We start from the raw sequence: 18,210 nt of genomic DNA on the forward strand, positions 1-18,210 counted from the left end.
ATATACTGAGCTCCAGTAGCATTACCACAAAGCATACGCATATAAGCATTATGGATTTTCATTAATGGGACACATGACATGAAAATGCTACTGGCAGGGAAACTGTTATTGCTAGGTTGTCTCACGTAGTTTTATGCTTTGTTTTAAACTCACAACCATATTCTTAACATAGAGTTTGTAGTGGTCTACCTGGCAGTTCGGGTGTCTTTGAACTCAGTACGTGATTTTCTTGGTAACAAAGGCACTTACTCTGAATTTTGGCAAACCTTCTCCAGCTTTACAGCTGAGGTAGCATTTCTGCTTGTCTTTGCTTTTATGGGAAAGGTAGATAATATTTTGATTAGGATAAAGTTTCAGAATGTGTCGGTATTATCTAGATCAGCACTTCTCCAGTAGAGTTATAATGTGAGCCACATGTGTAATTTGAAATGTTCTTGTACCCACATTAAAAAAAAAGAAAAGCGGGTGAAATGAATTTTAACAATATGTTTTATTTAAATCACTATATCCAAAATATTATAATTTCAACATGTGATCAATATTTAAGAATTATTAATGGCATACTTTACATTTCTTTTCATGTAAAGTCTCCAAAGTCAGCATGTGTTTTACATTTATAGCATTCAACCTGCACGCATGCAGAATTTTCCTTGGAAATCCTTGATCTATAAATTTCATAAAATTTATAGTTGAAAAAGTAGAATCACCTACCCAGGGAGTTCCAAACTGATGCCCAAGCAGGCATCAGTTTATAAATTCGATTGAAGTTAATTATAATGAAATAAAATTAAAAATTCAGTTCCTCTGTTGTATTAGTCACCTTTCAAGCATTAGTAGCTCCATGTTGCTCCCAGCGGCTACCATACAGGACAGCTCAGCTGTAGATTGTTCTTCATACCATACTTAAGTGCTTTTCTATTTTCTCGGGTTGTTACTTATGTAGAGTTAGTCCTTGCCACAAAGTCCTTGGAAACTGTTTACTAGGTTAGACTGATTCATCAAGGATATCAGTGCCGAGGGGAAAATAGCTCTGCAGGATCAGGGAGTCCCTTGTGCATAGTAGGGCTTTAATAAATGTTATCTAGGTAAATCCTCTTTAGTCCTCGGGTTTAGTCAAATTTCACTTTCTTAAGAAAGTGTTTCCTGACTCTCCAGTCTGGCACATGTTCCTTCTTCATTACATTTTCTCATAGAACGCAGTTCTTTTCCTCCAAAACACGTGCACTGATTTGAGTAATTTTGTGATTAATGTCCATCTCCCAACTAAGCTATAAGTTCCACAGGAGAGGGTGTGGGGACAGAGCCAGGAGTGCAGTTTCCAGGCTCTCGGCCTCACGTGGAAAGGTGCTGGCTCAGGTAGTAAATGGCCATCAATTGTGATTGGATGGCCATCAGCTGTGGTTAGTTGGCCGTCAGCTGTCACCAGTGAGCCATTGGCCACTAATATAACTGCTGTGGCTACGCTAGCAGGAAAAAAAAAGGGGGGGGCTAGCAAGAAGATGGTGGCTGAGCTAGCAAGAGCGGATTGCAGTTAGCACGGCAGATTGCAGCTAGCAAGTGAGGTGGGTTGGCAGAGAGAAGTGGACTGCAGGTTGTGGATCCTGCTTCCTGTGTCTCTAACCCAGCCACCAGCGAGAATATGGTAGTATGACTCCCCTATCTATGGCTCCATGGGTGTTCCTTTTTGGCCTCACCATATGTCGTGCTGGGTGGCCTGCGGGGTCTCAGCTCCCTCTCCCCACATAAGAACACAGGACATAGTGAGGCCAAAAAGGAACACCCACGGAGCGATAGATAGGGGAGTCAAACCAATATATTCTCGCTGGCGGCTGGGCTGGAGACGCAGGAAGCAGGATCTACATAATCTGCAACCCGCTGTCCTAACAGCAATCCGCGCTTCCCAGCCACCATCTTCTTGCTAGCCCCCATTTTTTGCTAGCGTAGCCACAGCAGTTATATTAGTGGCCAATGGCTCACTGGTGACAGCTGACGGCCAACTAGCCACAGCTGATGGCCATCCAATCACAGTTGATGGCCATTTACTACCTGAGCCAGCACTTTTCTATGTGAGGCCGAGAGCCCGGAAACTGCTTTCTGAGGTTCTGTCCCCACACCGTATCATGCGTTCTTATGTGGGGAGTGGGAGCTGAAACCCCACATGCCACCCCTCATGGCACATGGCGCAGCGAGCAGGGTCTCCCGCATGACTCCCCACATGACAGAGGGGAATGTGTTTTTGTTCACTAAGGTATTCCCTGCCCCGAGCATAATGCATGGCACATGGCAAGTACGGAGTAAATATTGGTCAGATAAGAATAGACAGGGCCATCTGAAATACGAAGTGATTAGCAGATTGTCCAGTTCGTAACTTTATAGAAGGTGGAGTTTGTTTTATGTTGGGAAAAAAGGAATATTTTATTTTAAGGAGTATACATACTAAATAGTGTATAGATTCTTAGGTTTTGTTCAAGCCTTTTCAGAATGTTCATGTAAGTATGCCTTTTCTTAGCTTTCTCTCTATGTTACTGGTATTTATTTTCTTGAAATATCTATCACCTCACCTCTGTCTCTGCTTACAACTTAAGGTGCACTGAAGACAAAAAGTAAAAGAAAGGAAAACTGAATTGTGAAATACTTTTACGGAGGTGAGACAGGTATAGGACAAAAGCAAAGATGATAGAGGAAGCATCTCTTGCTGTTTCAGGGCAGTTAAAAATAAACCCATCCTTTTAATTATACCAGAGTAATGAGCCTTACCCACAATATGTGAAAATATGATTAAAAATGTATTGTGGGCCAGTCAACCAGGTAGTCAGCTCATTATCTGAATCATAAAGTTGGAAGTAATACCTATTAAAAGTTACTAGTTTAGAAAGGTTAGATTAGAATTTAGTCTTTGCAAATACAAAGTTTCTCAGTTTGAATAGTGCTTTAGAAAACCTCTAGCATCTGACTTTTTCTTTGAACCTTTCATGGAAGTGTAATAAGCATACTGAAATGAGGACATAAGGGTACATACTGCTCGATGAATTTTCACATCCAGATCAAGAAACAGTGTATCACAACATCCCAGAGGCCACCCTCTTGTTTTCTCCCTGTTTCCTGTCCTCCAGAGTAAGTCATCATCCTGACAGAGATAAGTTTTTCCTGTGTTTGTACTTTGCATAAATGGAATCCTGCAATATCCGCACTTGAATTAATATAACAGATTATCATTCTAAATGACATTACTGATAGCAACGTTTTGAGCAAGGTCTGTTTTCAGTTTTCCTTATGATGTACCTAATTTGGTAAACTGGCAGTTTACCACTGTATCTATTTCTTTATTAAATCCTGAGGAAATTTTCTGTGTAAGTGCCAGAGTGTGTATATGTACATGTGCGCTTACATGCATATGCATGTGCTTTTAAAAATTTTACTCAATTTTAATCATGCTATGCTTGTGTATTATTCACTTCTCAGTGATATGTCTCAAAGCCCTTTTCACATCAGCTCACGTAGATCTGCTTCATTTTTCCTAATGACAGAACAGTTCTCCGTTATATGGATGTATCATAATTTAATGAGCCAGCTGTCCACTGAAGAACAGTTAGGTTGTTACTGATTTTTACTTTTAGAACAATAGAGTCCATGTGGGTTTATTAAATAAATTCTTAGAAATGGAACTGCTGAGCAGTGGGGCCCATGTATTTTTAATCTGCTCTGGTATTTATAATGGCACTCCCAAGAGCTTTGCCAATTTTTGTTCCTAACAGCAAAGTTTAAGAACGCCTGTTTCCAGTGTCCTTGCCTTAGGTTATGTGTTATCAATCTTTGCTTAGGGTGTGTGTTAGTTAACCTCTGTAGTCTCTTACAGGAAAACCAGTAAGTCGTTATTATTTAAATTCACATTTTCTTTAGTTATAAATGAGGTTAGTTATTTATATGTTTCTTGGATATTTGTGTTTCTTTTGGGACTTGTACCTGTCCTTTGCTCATTTTCCTGTAGGCTTGTTTGTACTTTTCTTATTAATTTCAAGGAGCTCTTTCTATATAAAGGAAATTAGCTCTTGTATGTTATTTTTGGTGTTAAATTTTTTTCAGTTTGTTTTTTTGTCTTTACTGGGCATAGCCATTTTTTTCCTAAACAGAAGGGTTAAATTTTTATATGATGTAATGTACCCGTTTTTTCTTTACTGGCTTCAGAGTGGTGTGTTTTTAATGAGAAAAAGTAGTGGAAACTTTAGATAGATAGATAGATAGATAGATAGATAGATAGATAGATAGATAGATAGATAAATAGATAGACAGACGGACAGATAGATAATAGAAACCTGGTATGGAAAAAATCTCAAGAAATGTTTGTGGGAAATGTGGAAATCAAATTTTAGTTGAAAGTGGTATGTACAACTGTAAATAAACAAAAATTTGGGCATTATCTGCCAAAATTTGTTTAACTTTTTAAGTAGCTTTTGGAAGGATTTTCAGTGCTATGCCTTTTTTCTTTTATGCTTTGTTATTTGGGGTTTTAATTTCTCAAATGATCCCTCTTTTCAGATTCCAAATTATAACCTATTTCCTGCACCATTGCTGACGTCCAGTGATCCATGTCAGAAGTACTTCCAGGTCAGATACACTTTAACATGTTTCAATGCAGAGAAGCAGTTGAATATTAAAAGTTTAACAAATGTATATGATAGATAATTGTTTCAATGTTAAATGTATGATTTTCTGGAATAACATGTTTTTGGTTTTCATTGTTCTTCACTAATGTAATGGAAAAATGAATCTTTAAGATGGAGGAATCAATTGGACTTAACTGTATTCATTTACTAATTTCACAATTCTGATTATAATATAAAAATATTTTAGTTGGCTATAATGGGAAATTAAAACTGAATTTTCCATCTAGCATTGTACATTATAGCCTGTGAACTGTTAAATACGAGCAAAGGAGGTGCTCAGTTGGGAGCACCTGGGATAAGATATGCCACAGTCTCGTTTTCCAACTCTTAGGAGCTGTGACTACAGAGGGCCTTTGAAAAAAAACAAACGTACCAGAATCTATGCCATTATCTGCCTGGAAAATTCTTGTTGAACGTGCCAGGTTCAGCTTAGGAATATCTTCCAAATAGGTCTTAGCCTGTGACATAATCAAGTAATTACCCTATTTTAAGGCTTCTTTCATTGTTTAATTTTTTTTCCCTTTTGGAATTGACTTGAGGCCAGCTTATCATTATTCAAGAAGACCTGTGTCATTACTTTATAGCTTACCTACTTTTTCTTCATCTAAACCAGTGTTCCCAAGCTTAATCATTGACTATATTCATCAGAGTTGGCCATAAAAGTCTAGAGTTATATTTAAAAAAAAAAAAACCCACAACTTATTTTCAGAAGACATTGAGGCTCTTCTAAACAATGAAAGCAGTTTAGAAATTGATCAGAGAAATATCCTTGAGATAAGCATACCATATCCCTAGGAGACTACTTCAAATGTCTTAATTCTTATTTGAATAGAGATATTCTAATTTGTGTTTCCCAAGTAACCAATCATCACATCTGCCAGGTGTGATGTTGGAATGCCAGGTTTTCTCTCAGCTGTAGTACCGTTCTCTTCCTTGGCAACTGGTGGACTCCTACCTACCCTTTAAGTCCCACCTCAGCTGGTTTTTGTTGTTGTTGTTTTGGTTTTTTTTCCTGTTTTTTTGTGGGAGCCTTTCCTGAACCCCTCCCCTCATCCCTAACCCATTCTTCTCATAAGACCCTGTCTACTTTAGCTTATTGTTTAATAAGTTATCCTTCTCACTCCACTATCTGAGTTTCTTAAAGGAAAGCATTTGGTACATTTTTCTTGATTCTCCTCAGTTCCACTTGGGATGTTGAAAAGAGTGAGCCCTCAGGCAATTAAGTTGAATGGGAAATGGGAAACCCTTAGGTGGGTAAGACCTAACTCTTGAAGTACCCCCTTTATCTCAGAGAGCCTGGGGAAGCCGCCCTGTGAATCAGCTGTGTGTGTGGTTCCCCTGGTTTATAAACTTCCAAGGCACCAATCAATCCTGTGATCTCTCCGACCCAGTGACCCACGCTGCCTCCGAATAACCTCTGTGTCTTTTGCTCACAGAGAAGTTCTTATCATTTTTGTCACATGAAGGGTTTACTTTCATGAGTCATTTCAGGAAACCAGCTTTATTTTGCCTCTCCTTCCTAAAAGAAAAAAAGTCTGAGTTTATTTCATTTCCGTCATACTTTGAGAACTAGTTGAAAAGGCACCATTCCTCAGGGTAGAAGTTTTGCTGTTAACTCCTCAATGGAAATAAAATTTTGTAGCAGAAAAAACAAAAATGAAGAACATGTGAAGTCTCATTTAAGAGTGAGGCAAACATTGGGCTTCCCTGGGCCCATATGTCAGTTTACGATTTTCTAAGCATGTCAGGGAAGCGGAGAAGGAGCGGGTTACTGAAGAGAGGAGTTTCCTGTCACTCCTTACAAATTTTTTCTTTGACAGAAGGCTAGAGGTCTCAGAAAAGATGTAGAGGAGAGCAGGTTTCACTACGGGCTCCAGCACAGGTTTGTATTAGGATGTCCTCCGAGTTAGGCTGTCACCTGGGATCTTTGTGACTGTGGGCTTGAGGAAAGCTTTGTTAGCCATGGAATTAAAATGACCCTGGTTTACCTAATTTTGTTTAGGCTTCACAAAAAATACTCTGTGTATTCCCTAAGGCCCTTTTAGTTACTAAAAGAGAAGAATAGCTTAAATTGGTTTAAGAAAAAAAAAATCTACTGGCTTCAATACCCTGGAAGTTTTGGGGTATGATGTTTCAGGCATGGCTTGTTTCAGGGAGTCCAACAATGTCATTAGAGCTTGTTCTCTCTCTCTCTCTCTCTCTCTCTCTCTCTCTCTCTCTCTCTCTCTCTCTCTCTCTCTCTCTCTCTCTCTCTGTCTCTCTCTGTCTCTCTCTCCCTCCGTCTTTCCTCTCTCTCTGGTCTACTTTCCCATTTGTTAGGTTCTTGCTTATGCAGATTGTCTTTTCATGGCACGCCTTGAAGCTTATATCTTCTAGTTCAAAAAAGAAAAGAGAGCACTTCTAATCATTCTTGCAAAACTCAGTGTTGGCTCTGTGTGGGTTACATGCCTTTCCTTGAACCAGTCACTGTAGTCATGGGGATTTGCTACTCTGATTGGCTGGGCCTGGGTCATGTGCCTCATGAAGTAAGGGGTAGAGTTATCTCTACCTGAAACACAGGGGCTGAATCCCTAGAATATAAGCTCCATGAAAGTAGGTGTTTTTATTTTGTCAGTTTTGTTTACTGCTATATGTCAGCAGTGAGAACTGTATCTGTTGCATTGCAGTAGACAGAAAAAAATACCTGTTGAATGAGCATGGAGAACATTATATATATAAAATTATAGTTGGCATTCATTATTGTTTAGCTTCTGGTGTACAATGCCATGATCAGGCATCCACAGTATCCCTGAGGTGGTCTCCCAAATAGGACACATGTCCATCGGATACCCAACAAAACCATTACATTATTGAATACGTTCCCCAAATTAATTTTCAAAAAACCCTGAGGCCATCTTGTGGTTACCAGCTGCTTCCTAATCCCTTCACCTTTCCCCTAATCCCTTCACCTTTCCCCTTATCCCCCGCACCGCCCATCTAACTAAATGTCTATTTTTATGCCATCAAACTTCAATTTTTTTTTAAAAGTCATTATCCTTGTGTTTTTTCCTTGTGACTATTTCTAAACTTTGTCTATCTCCTCAGGTTTCCTGAGGGGAAGACTCTGTCTTCGTAGAGAAAATTGAGGCTATCAGCTTTGCTTTTCCTCGATTTTGTGTCACTGCTGTGACATACATGCCTATCCCCATCCTTATTCCTCCTCCTTTCTCACTCACTTGAAGAAGTACCCCTTATTTTGGGCAAGGCTGAATCTTCTACATCTGCTGTGGTCCCTGCTCTCCTCTCATCACCTGGATTCTACCTTATGGTCTGTGCCTCTTTTGTGTTTCCAATTTTCCCCCCTCTACTGGCCTCTGCTTTTCTAGCCTATAAACAAAAAACATGACTAAGACTCTCATCTTTAGAAAACAAAAATTTCTTCCCATAACCTTAGATCCTTCTCCAGCTGCTCTTCTCTCTCCCCTTGCTTTGTTCATAGTGCAGTTCCTTAAAGGTCACACTCTGCCCACCTCTGCTATTCTCATGAAGCTGCTATGGCAGAAGCCACCAATGTCCTTAGAATCACTCAGTGTACCTGGTTCTTTTCTTACCTTTATATCCAGGTGGCTAATGAAGACCTCATCTTCATATCCTGGTCAAGAGATGAATGACCAGAGGTGGCACTATGACAGTGTGAGAGAAAGACTTTCCCCTACAGCTAAATCTCTTGTGCCTACTTTGTTCTCGTCCTACTGTCTTGACTGGACTATTGCAGTAGCCTTCCAGCTGGTCTCCATGCCTGGGTTTTGCTCCCCTTCAGTAAATGGCAGAATCAGGTTCTAACACCACACAGAGGAGCATGAAGATGGGGCAAAACTGCCTCTTTGGTTAGAGAGGCTCCCTTTGTCTACTCTTTCCAGATGACCACTGATGTTTAAATTACCGAATTTACATTGCTTCTTTAATGCCTTTTCATCAGTCATCTCCTTCTTGGAGAATATTCTGGAGGAAAGATACCCTTTCCCCCACCACATAAAGGAATACAACACACACACACACACACACGCACGCACGCACGCACGCACGCACGCACGCATGCACGCAAGCGTGCACGCCTCAGATTCATTCTTCATGCTGCTGTTGAAGTTTCTGAATCTTCTTCTCTGCCTCAGCGTCAAGTCTAAATTGTTAGAGCATGTCTTGTAGGATTCTCTGCCCCATCTCCCACTCCTTCTTTACCATCTCTCCTTTCATGTCTTGATTTGCTCTGCCTGCCTAGATGGTGATCCTTCCTCTCTTACCTTCAAATCCTCTCCAATCTATGCTTACTCCTTTGTATCTTCCCCGCTCCCACCCTGGTTGGTTTCTGTCACTTTATTGTGCATTTGCCTTCCACAAGGCTTCTGCACTTAGCAGGCAGAACCTTAGACCTTGTATGTCTTGATTTCTCCATTGCCAGCACAGTGCCTGGCAAAAAGAAAGTGCTCGATAAATGGTGGCCTGAGGTATGGTGCTTAGAGACAAGTGTGCAGGCAAGGAGGGAGCTGTAGTATAATAATCCCTAACATGTGTAGAGCTCTTATGATAGGCCAGGCTTTAGGTCAAACTGAAGGCCCAGTGTCCTTGATCACTCAGTTAGTAAGGAGCACAGACAGGGTGTGAGCCTGTCACGCTGACCCTGAGTTCTGTGCTCTTCTCCTCAAGGGTACTGCCTCCCACTTTTGTGGGCCTCCTTCCCACAGCCTTGTTCTTTCTCAGAGTTTGCTAACCTCTGTCTACTTCATGACCTGCTTGAGCCCAAATGACTGCCAGCTGGAATACTCACTCCTGGAGACAGCTGTAACTTTATGGGGTTACCTTGGCTGCCTTAGTCCGACATCTGAACCTTAATTTTGCCTCCAGATGATACCATCATTTCATATCTAAGGCACATTCAAACGCTGTTCAGGCTTTGATCTATAAAAACAGCCTGGACAGAGCTGTTTTGTACAGGATACTCCTCTTGTTCTAACTTAACTCCTCCATTATGATTTCTAGCAAGCAGATAGGGTTACAAAGGGCACAGGGAGAGGGCAATGGGATCAAAAAGGCTGATGAGAACATGGCTAAAACTTTTCGTCTGTCACATCCAGGATGTGAAAGCCACTCAAATATTAAAGCACCTAGAAATTTTGATGGTATTCTTTCTGAAAATGTTTATGATTATAAACAATGTAAATAAAGATTTCTCCCTAATAACGTCACTAGAATGTAGTGCCTAACATAAAATAGCCTCATAAAAATTTTTTGCCATGCTTTTCTAAAAGCCAGCAGATAGATTTCTAGCTTTCTCATGATAATGTCAGTCTAAATGCCCGAGTCTAAATGTAATTTTCTCTTGTGTGCCTTTGTTATGGATATGAGTCTTAGGGAAAACTTCATGTGGGTTCAAGATGAGCCTTTCTCATATCAAATGCTACTCTTAAGTGAGGTTGAATTATAAATGGAAACATATGTTTTCCATAAAATGGTAGTAGTAGCCAAAATAGTATTAATTTTTTTTTAAATGTTGTCATCAGAGAACTGTTTAAAAGGGAGAAGCACACTACGTTTTCTATTCCTGAATGAAGCCGAAGTGTTGAGATGGGGTGCTGGATAAGCAAGAATCCTTATAATTCTGAAGAATGGGGTCCAACATCTAACCTCTGTGGCGTACAGCCCTTAAGTATCTCTATGGGCCACATGATCATTCTGTTATAAATATGTATGCTGCCTAGACTGCACAGAGACGTTGCCTAGTTTCCTAGAAGCATACAGACTCTAGGATGAGTGGGGGACTTTTTCTAAAGTAGCCCATCCTGTATATTTAATGATAAAAAGAGGTACTTCTAAGCTCCTGAATGAAACATCCTTGCCTTCCTCCCCAGTGGAGGTCTCTGCTTTGCATGGGGGAGGAAGAGGGAGTTGTCACAATACAATTTTAGGAATGTTAGGAGGTGTGCTTTGGCTTATCTACCCCTGGTGTAGAACTCACCCAGGTCTCTGTGGAGGGCAAAGGATCAGATAAGAAGTCATTCCTCATTTTCTGAGAAATGTGAAACCTCAGGAATTCTTGCTGATGAATTTTATTCCCTTCTAACCTAAGAAACCTTTCTTTCTTCCTAGCAAGAGACACATGGAATAAATCACTGATGGTGTGAACAATATTTGAGATAAATGCAACTGTCTCATAGTTTCCTAGGAGTTCTGCAAGAGCACATGGTGGCTGCAAACAGCTGAGTCTGTATTTTAATTCAGTGGAACACATTCAGACTGCTTTGGGGCTCTAATGTCCGTAGAAATGGCCTCAATGTTACATTATTAGAAATAGTTGCGTGTGTGTGTGTGTGTGTGTGTTTTGAGCAATTAAGGCATTTCTCCAAAATTTCTGTTTAGTACAAACATTAAGCCCAAGTCAAAAATATTCACAAAGACATTAGCAAAACACTCTCACGGAGGTTTGATTTTTCTAGATACTCAGAACACACCTTCTAAACATGGTTGAGAAAAATTACCGTAGACGTATGGTGCATCATTGAACAGTGACCTTTCAGGTTACTTAAGAAAACTGGAGCCCCAGAGGATTGTTGAACAACATTTTTTGTTGCCTTAGGGAACAACAAAATAGAAATATGGTGTAAATTTTTAGAAAAGGGGTTTTTTTTCAAGGTTGTGAAAAATGAAGACCAGCCACCAGAAGTAAATGCTTGTCTATGAATTCAAAAGAGAGACACTTTAATTCTAAGTAAAATTTGGACCTTCAGACCTTTTAGCTTTTTTATAAATTGGCTTTTGTGTATTCACATTAAGCCTTTTATTTGCTTCTATTTGATATATGAGCAAACTGAAAATAAAGAGGAAAATGGGTCAATTCTATAAGAACATAAGCAACAGAAGCATTAATTCTTTTAATTTTCTGTATAAAAATGTTTACTCACTCTGTATGCTAAGTAGTTTAATCATGCCATGCATCTAATGACCAGATTTCTTTTTTCCAGCTGACTCAGGTGTAGACACTTTGGCGGTGTTTATGGCCAGCAGCGGAACCACAGATGTCACGAATCGGAACAGCCTGGCCACACCACCAAATACCCTTAACCTCCGTTCCTCGCACAATGAACTGTTGAACGCTGAAATAAAACACACAGAAACCAAGAACAACACACCCCCAAAATGCAGGAAAAAATATGCACTAACTAACATCCAGGCGGCAATGGGCCTCTCGGATCCAGCGGCACAGCCCCTGCTGGGAAATGGCTCTGCCAACATCAAGCTGGTGAAAAATGGGGAGAACCAACTCCGAAAGGCTGCAGAACAAGGGCAGCAGGACCCCAACAAAAACGTGAGCCCCACTGCAGTCATCAACATAACTTCTGAGAAGTTAGAAGGTAAAGAGCCCCTCCCACAGGATTCCTCGGGCTGTGAAATTTTACCTTCCCAACCCAGGAGAACCAAGAGCTTCCTAAATTACTATGCAGACCTGGAAACCTCAACCCGAGAACTAGAGCAGAACTTAGGCAGCCAGCAAGGGGTTGTGGAAGAGAAGTCCCAGCTGGGCCAGGGCCAGTCCTCCACCATCACTGGGAATGGCGATTTGCTGCTGCAGAAACCAGACAAACCCCAGTGTAGCCCTGAAGATGGCCAAGTAGCCACAGTGTCATCCAGCCCAGAGACCAAGAAGGATCATCCTAAAACAGGGGCCAAAACTGATTGTGCGCTACATAGAATCCAGAACCTGGCACCCAGTGATGAGGAGTCCAGCTGGACCACTCTGTCCCAAGACAGCGCTTCACCCAGCTCCCCAGATGAAACAGGTACCCCTGGGGAAGGTGTAGTAAGGTGGCACTTTCTTGTGGTGTTTTCAGTTATTGACGGAATTAATCTCTAGACTGACCTAAAAAATTCATTTGCAGGCAGAGGAGAACGTGAGTCTTTGCGGGGTAAACTTGAGCAATTTGTGTGGAAAATATTGTTAGATTCCTCAAAGTTTTATTTTGTTCATGCGTAAGTCGTTTGTTCTAGCAAGCATTTATATATATAAATATATAAAAATATGTCCCTGGTGTTAAGTACAGTAAAACATCATCTATTTAGAAATTAGACTGCTGGTGCTTAAGTGAACTATATTTATATACCATCTAGAAATATTGGGTTCTGTTAAGCAAAATAATAAAAGAAATGCAGTTGCCTGGGGCAGGATATAACCCGATGAAGAGAACCAACTATTTTGAAGTCCTCAGAACTCATTTATGCTCAAGCTGATAAAAAATTAAAAGTTTAAACAGTTCAAAGTCTGTTCATTAAAGACCTTTCCCTTTTGACTTTTACTGATGAATATGTTATTAGCCTTGTTCAAGTGATATTAGAGAATGAGAAAGTGGTGGCTTTTAAAAAAATACATATTCAGACGTTTAGGATTTTAGATGGTCTGGCTGAGACCAGTCTTTCTTGACTTTTGTCTGTATCTATAACATTGTCAGATTTGTCAGAGGAGTCAAACTTGTGACAGAAATGAACAGGGTCTTATAAGTCAGCTACTTTTAACCTCATGTTCTCATATCCCCTCCCAATTTACTGAGCATAAGACTAAAAGATGTGGCAAACGTTGTATCTGAATTCAATGTAAACAAGCACTTGAAGACTTGTTTCTGTCACATAACCCCTCAACTACCCTGGTGGGTCCTGGGCAACGTGAATGGGATACAGGTACAACAGAGAGAACCACCAGGGAAGGAAATGACATTTTTCCAGCCTGTCAGGCAGAGAAATTACAAGGACTACAGATAAGGAAAAGGGAAGGGGAAAGTTAAGACATTAACTTGTTTAAAAAGAAAAAGAAGAAGAAGAAATATTTTGGAAGTGCTTTTTAAAATTGCAGTACTTTAAATGATAGGTTTCATCAGCCTGCTTGCTGGAGCTGGATGTGGCAGTAGGGAAGTTGAGGTGAGTTCATTTCATTTTGTAAATGTCTGGACCTGCACATTATTGGAAGGATAATTATGTTTAGTAATGTTACTGAGTTCACAACTCTCTATTGTTTGTTACCCATTGAGAGAATTCATATCCTATAGCTGATGGTCACTGTGGTGTTTGAATCTACATAAAGAACTCCTTGAGTGTCTTACATCCAAACTCTACTGCCTGTTTTCAGCACCCCCATCTCACCTCCAAGGCCTCACTCTCTTCCTCAGGTTGTGACAGCCTTTCTGCTCTTCCAGACATGGTGCTTCCTGTTGTAGTTAAATTTTAAATTGGACTGAAAGTTACTTAATGAACAGTAACCCGCACCCCCACCACTCCTCCCACTAGCTCCTTACCTCAGTGATGACCACTACCTTTTTTAATTTTTGTTTTCTTGTGGAAAACCTTTTAGGCATATACCCACATTTATAAATTTTAAAATTCACCCAAATTTTATGATAATGATATTTTTAAAAAGTCTTTACTTTTCAGAGATATATATACTATTATATATTAGTATAATATATGTAGCATAACATTATATAGTATAAACTAATATAAATGATAATGGTATATGGAATTTTCTCCAAAATAATTGGGATGGGGGTGAAAAAAGAGACAAAGTTGCCCATAAGTTGATAATTGTTAAAAGTGGGTTTATGAGGATTCATTATTCTGTTCTAATTTTGTATGTTTAAAATTTTCTAAATCAGAAAGTTAAAGCAAAACAATTATTCACATTAGATTGTTTTATAAATGCTTTGCCTTTTCCACTTAAGTATGTATTTTGCAGAGCAGTCCATATCAGGACATACCTCCTCCCCCTTTTTTGTTTCACAGCAGGCTTTTAAAACTATTAGGCATGCTATTCCACCATATTCAAGCGCTGTGATTTCTTGAACAATTTCCTCACTGCTGAGTATTTAGATTATTTCTGTCCATAGCCCCTTCACTTACTGAGCGTCAGGCCTGTGGAGAGCATGAAGTTTAAGCTGAATGTGTGCACTCCCGCCATCAAATTGTCTAGCTCCAGGAAACCTTCCCAGGTCGCCTCTGTCACCACTCCTTTGCTCAGTGTCCTGGTGTTACTTCCTGTCTGTTTTCTCTACAGAACCGTTACAGTGCTTGGCACATGCTGTGAACTGGATTAGAGTTTTCTGATGTTTATTTTTCTCTTTTTAGGTCAGGTTTGAAGACCTTTGAATTTTAAAGTAAGGGTGACAGTACAGTGATGGTCCTTGATGGTTCTCTAAGGATAGACATTTTTGAATCAAATGTGCTCAAAAGAATGTGTTAGCTGTGACACAAAAACAGAGATTAAGTTTTTAAAACAACGTCTCAGAAGCCAAACCTGTGCTGTTCTTCAAAATGGTCCCTTTGGGATCTCTGTACCTACTTCAGCATACTGCAGTGTCTCAGAATATTAATATTAATCATATTTGGGAATTCTTTTGGAATTTCCTCAGAGCCAGTTATAAACTCCTACTGAAAAGAAACCTCTTCTTGATCACGCTACAGAGTTTCAGGTAGTAACCACTACATAAATTAATGTATACGAGAAAATAAATGATTATTCAGAATTGGTATTTCTTTTGATTTTATCTTTCCAGTGAAGCACACCATTAGTATTTATAATGATCACAATCAGTTTAAATTAAACATTGTATGTTTTACTTCTGATAGTAAAATTAGTATTTATTATATATGTTTTATATAGTATATCCATGTTTATATGTAATAAACACAAATAATACCTGTTAAAACAAGGAAAAATAAGAGCTCACATTTTGTAAGATAACTGGTATACAGTGCCGTAGTACATACACAAAAACTATATATATTTGCTTATTTGCTGGTTATTACTACTCATTGGTGTGTGTTTTATGACTAAATTATGACACAGTTATCTTTGGATTGTAGATTGTGCTTTGGGAAGCCTAGAGAACTAGAATAGACTCATTTCTACCGTAGGGGTATTTTTACCAACTTAGAATGCTATTTATAAAATAAAATGCACTGCCTAACCTAGAGATTCACTACTTTCTATTTCCTTTCTTTCTGAATTGCCTCTCCAGCGTCTTAGTAACTTTTTTTTGCACAAACTTGTGTGCACAATATGTCTTCTCCTATGTAGTCTGTCCTTTGAGACAACAGGAAGATATGAGAAAAAATAAAAGCATTTGTGAAATTACTAAGTTTCATAGGAGTTTAGGAAAGTTCAATAGAATGCCTTGACCCTGATTCTTAAAGAAAGGGTTGCAGCGTTTTGGTACTTGAAAGTGAGAACTTTTAATCTGTCAGGCTTGGCCAGAGATACTGTTCCCTCTGTGGACTCAGGCAAGCACGTGACTCAGTGCAGGTGGGTCAGATTGTGTGTGGTCTTTCTGTTAGTCACCTGGTGTTTCTTGTTTGCTTCATGGAAACTTTGGAAGTTCATGGAAGACACAACATTTTGAGGCTACCTGGGTGCAGGTCTCAGTACCTTGCTAGTACCAGCATGTTCCTTAGGTTTAATTTGGGGCTTAATAAAATTGAAGATAACGGAGTTTGAAACTGGCTGGATCTTAGGGAATAGCCGTTTCCAAATTAGGTTTATTACTAAGTGAAATATGCAGACAAAGTGCACAGAGAAAACCAAATCTAGTTTGTGCACAGTGGGTCTGATGCATGATTCACTTATCACTGAGAGCGTGGACTTTAGAGTCAGCTCCCTGAGTTCACATCCCAGCTGTGTTACATAGAGGCAGCTTGCATGGCCTCTCATCTGTAACGTGGGGGTGATAGTAGGGTTTGGGCATAGACCTGTTGTGAGGATTAAGTGACAGCATCTTCAGGGAGCTCTTAGAACAGTGTCTGGCTTATAGCAACAGCTTAATAAATATTAGTGCTTATTATTATTAGTGATTGCTATCAATACAAAAGTGGGGTATAAAATCTTACTTCTCTCTTAATTATGAATCACCTATATTTTGGCCTCTGATGTTAGTGAGGACTTTCTGCATGCTAAGAGCAGAGCTTGGTTTGTCTTCATCTTTGTATTATCAGTGCCCGAAATATAGCAGGTAAACTTAGTAAGTACGTAATGACTAATTGAATAAAAATGGAGGTCATCTACATAGCTCTAAATGGTCCTGATGTATTGAGTAAATCATTTGATAGTTTATCTTAATCAATGTCTAATTTTGAGTACATCTTTTATAACTTTAATTGATGACGTTGCCCCATAATAGGCACAGTGAAATTCTGTGGGCCTACTATGTGCCGGATCTTGTTCATGATACTTTTTCATACTCAAGTGGCCATGCTGGGACTTGAAGCAAGGTCTTCAGACACGGCATCCAGGGTTTCCACTGTACTGTTGTCTTGAGATGTACGCATGTGCCCCCCCCCCCCCCATGGCTGAATAACATCAGACTTCACCCACTTCAACTAGAAGTGTGTGGTCGTTATCTTAAGAATCTGGAAAATGGAAGGTTGTATTTTAGAGGATGTTTCCATTCCTGTAAGCAATCACGATTTAGCTCAAATGTCTTTTTTTCTGTGACACCTTCCTAGACTCCGAACTGTTGAAAGTCCTTTCTCTGTACCCCAATGAAATGTTTCCAAATCTCTGTTGTCATGTTCCTCTCAGCAGTTTGTAACCTTCCTCTGAAGTTCCCATTTAGACATAGAGTTCCATGCAAGTAGGAGCCAAGTCTTCAACATGTGTGTGGAAGTGAACCTCTTCATACACCACGTAACATGTAATAAGATACACATATATAATGTTATCTGTTTTCTGGTTGGATGGCTGGAGCGGGATGACACACAAGTATGTTCTCTGAGGTCTGCTATATCAATACACCTATAGAACTAGAAAGAGTAAGCACAACTTGTATAAAATAATTGTTTAGAGAACCTAATAGGGAGATTCTTATTTATATTCTAGGCTCCTGGAAGGGATGAATTGGGGCCAGTCATTCAGTCTATCACGAACATACTTTGTATCGGAATCTATAGGTCTCCAAGTCAGAAAGGCCCAAGGGAAGGGACGTTTCCGGCTTCACTTGCTTTCACAAGTTGTCTTGCATTGCAAATTGATCTCTGTTGCTGGGGAGTTTGCATCCTTTGATGCCATGAATTGATTGGTTTCCAATCTCAAGGTAAGCAAAGTGGAACTCTTGCAAGCTGGATTGTCAGTCAGGGTGAAAGCCAAGGCACAAACCTAATTATGTCAACATAATTGCTAGCCCTTCTTATTTCTGGCCTCAGTTAGCTTAAGAGTGTTAGAGCTTTGGATAAGTTTATGTTATTAACACTTTTAGAAACTTCTTCTAAATGTTCATTTTATGTCAGATCGTTTCTGGTAATTTCAACCATAAATGATTTTTAAATTGCTTATAAAAAGCTCCCAACCTCTTTAAAAATGAAAAAAGAAATTCCAGAATATAAGAAAGGCTCAGTTTTCAGCCAGTGTGCCCTGCTGAATTAATTTTAATCTTTTAAACACCCTTTAGTGATTTGCTGGCCTTCCTGTCTTGTCTTCTCAGTTGAGAGTTCCATGATGTGACAGGAGGAATTCAAGAAGACAGATGTGAGATGTTTCCAA

The 18,210-nt window shown here is 39.6% G+C and overlaps 1 protein-coding gene across 13 annotated transcripts in view; it reads left to right on the forward strand.

Annotated features, from left to right (window-relative positions):
* Positions 1-18,210, forward strand: part of APBB2 (amyloid beta precursor protein binding family B member 2) — a 335,703-nt gene that overhangs the window by 151,012 nt on the left and 166,481 nt on the right. For all 13 annotated transcript variants that reach the window (XM_081059386.1, XM_081059391.1, XM_081059395.1 and 10 more), the window contains 2 exons: positions 4,537-4,605; positions 11,660-12,475. In XM_081059386.1, the coding sequence (XP_080915512.1) occupies positions 4,587-4,605; positions 11,660-12,475 (835 nt within the window). In that variant the 5' untranslated portion in view covers positions 4,537-4,586. The remainder of the gene's footprint in view (positions 1-4,536; positions 4,606-11,659; positions 12,476-18,210) is intronic.

This window comes from Rhinolophus hipposideros (genome assembly GCF_964194185.1).
Source record: "Rhinolophus hipposideros genome assembly, chromosome: 1".
Lineage (NCBI taxonomy): Eukaryota > Metazoa > Chordata > Mammalia > Chiroptera > Rhinolophidae > Rhinolophus > Rhinolophus hipposideros.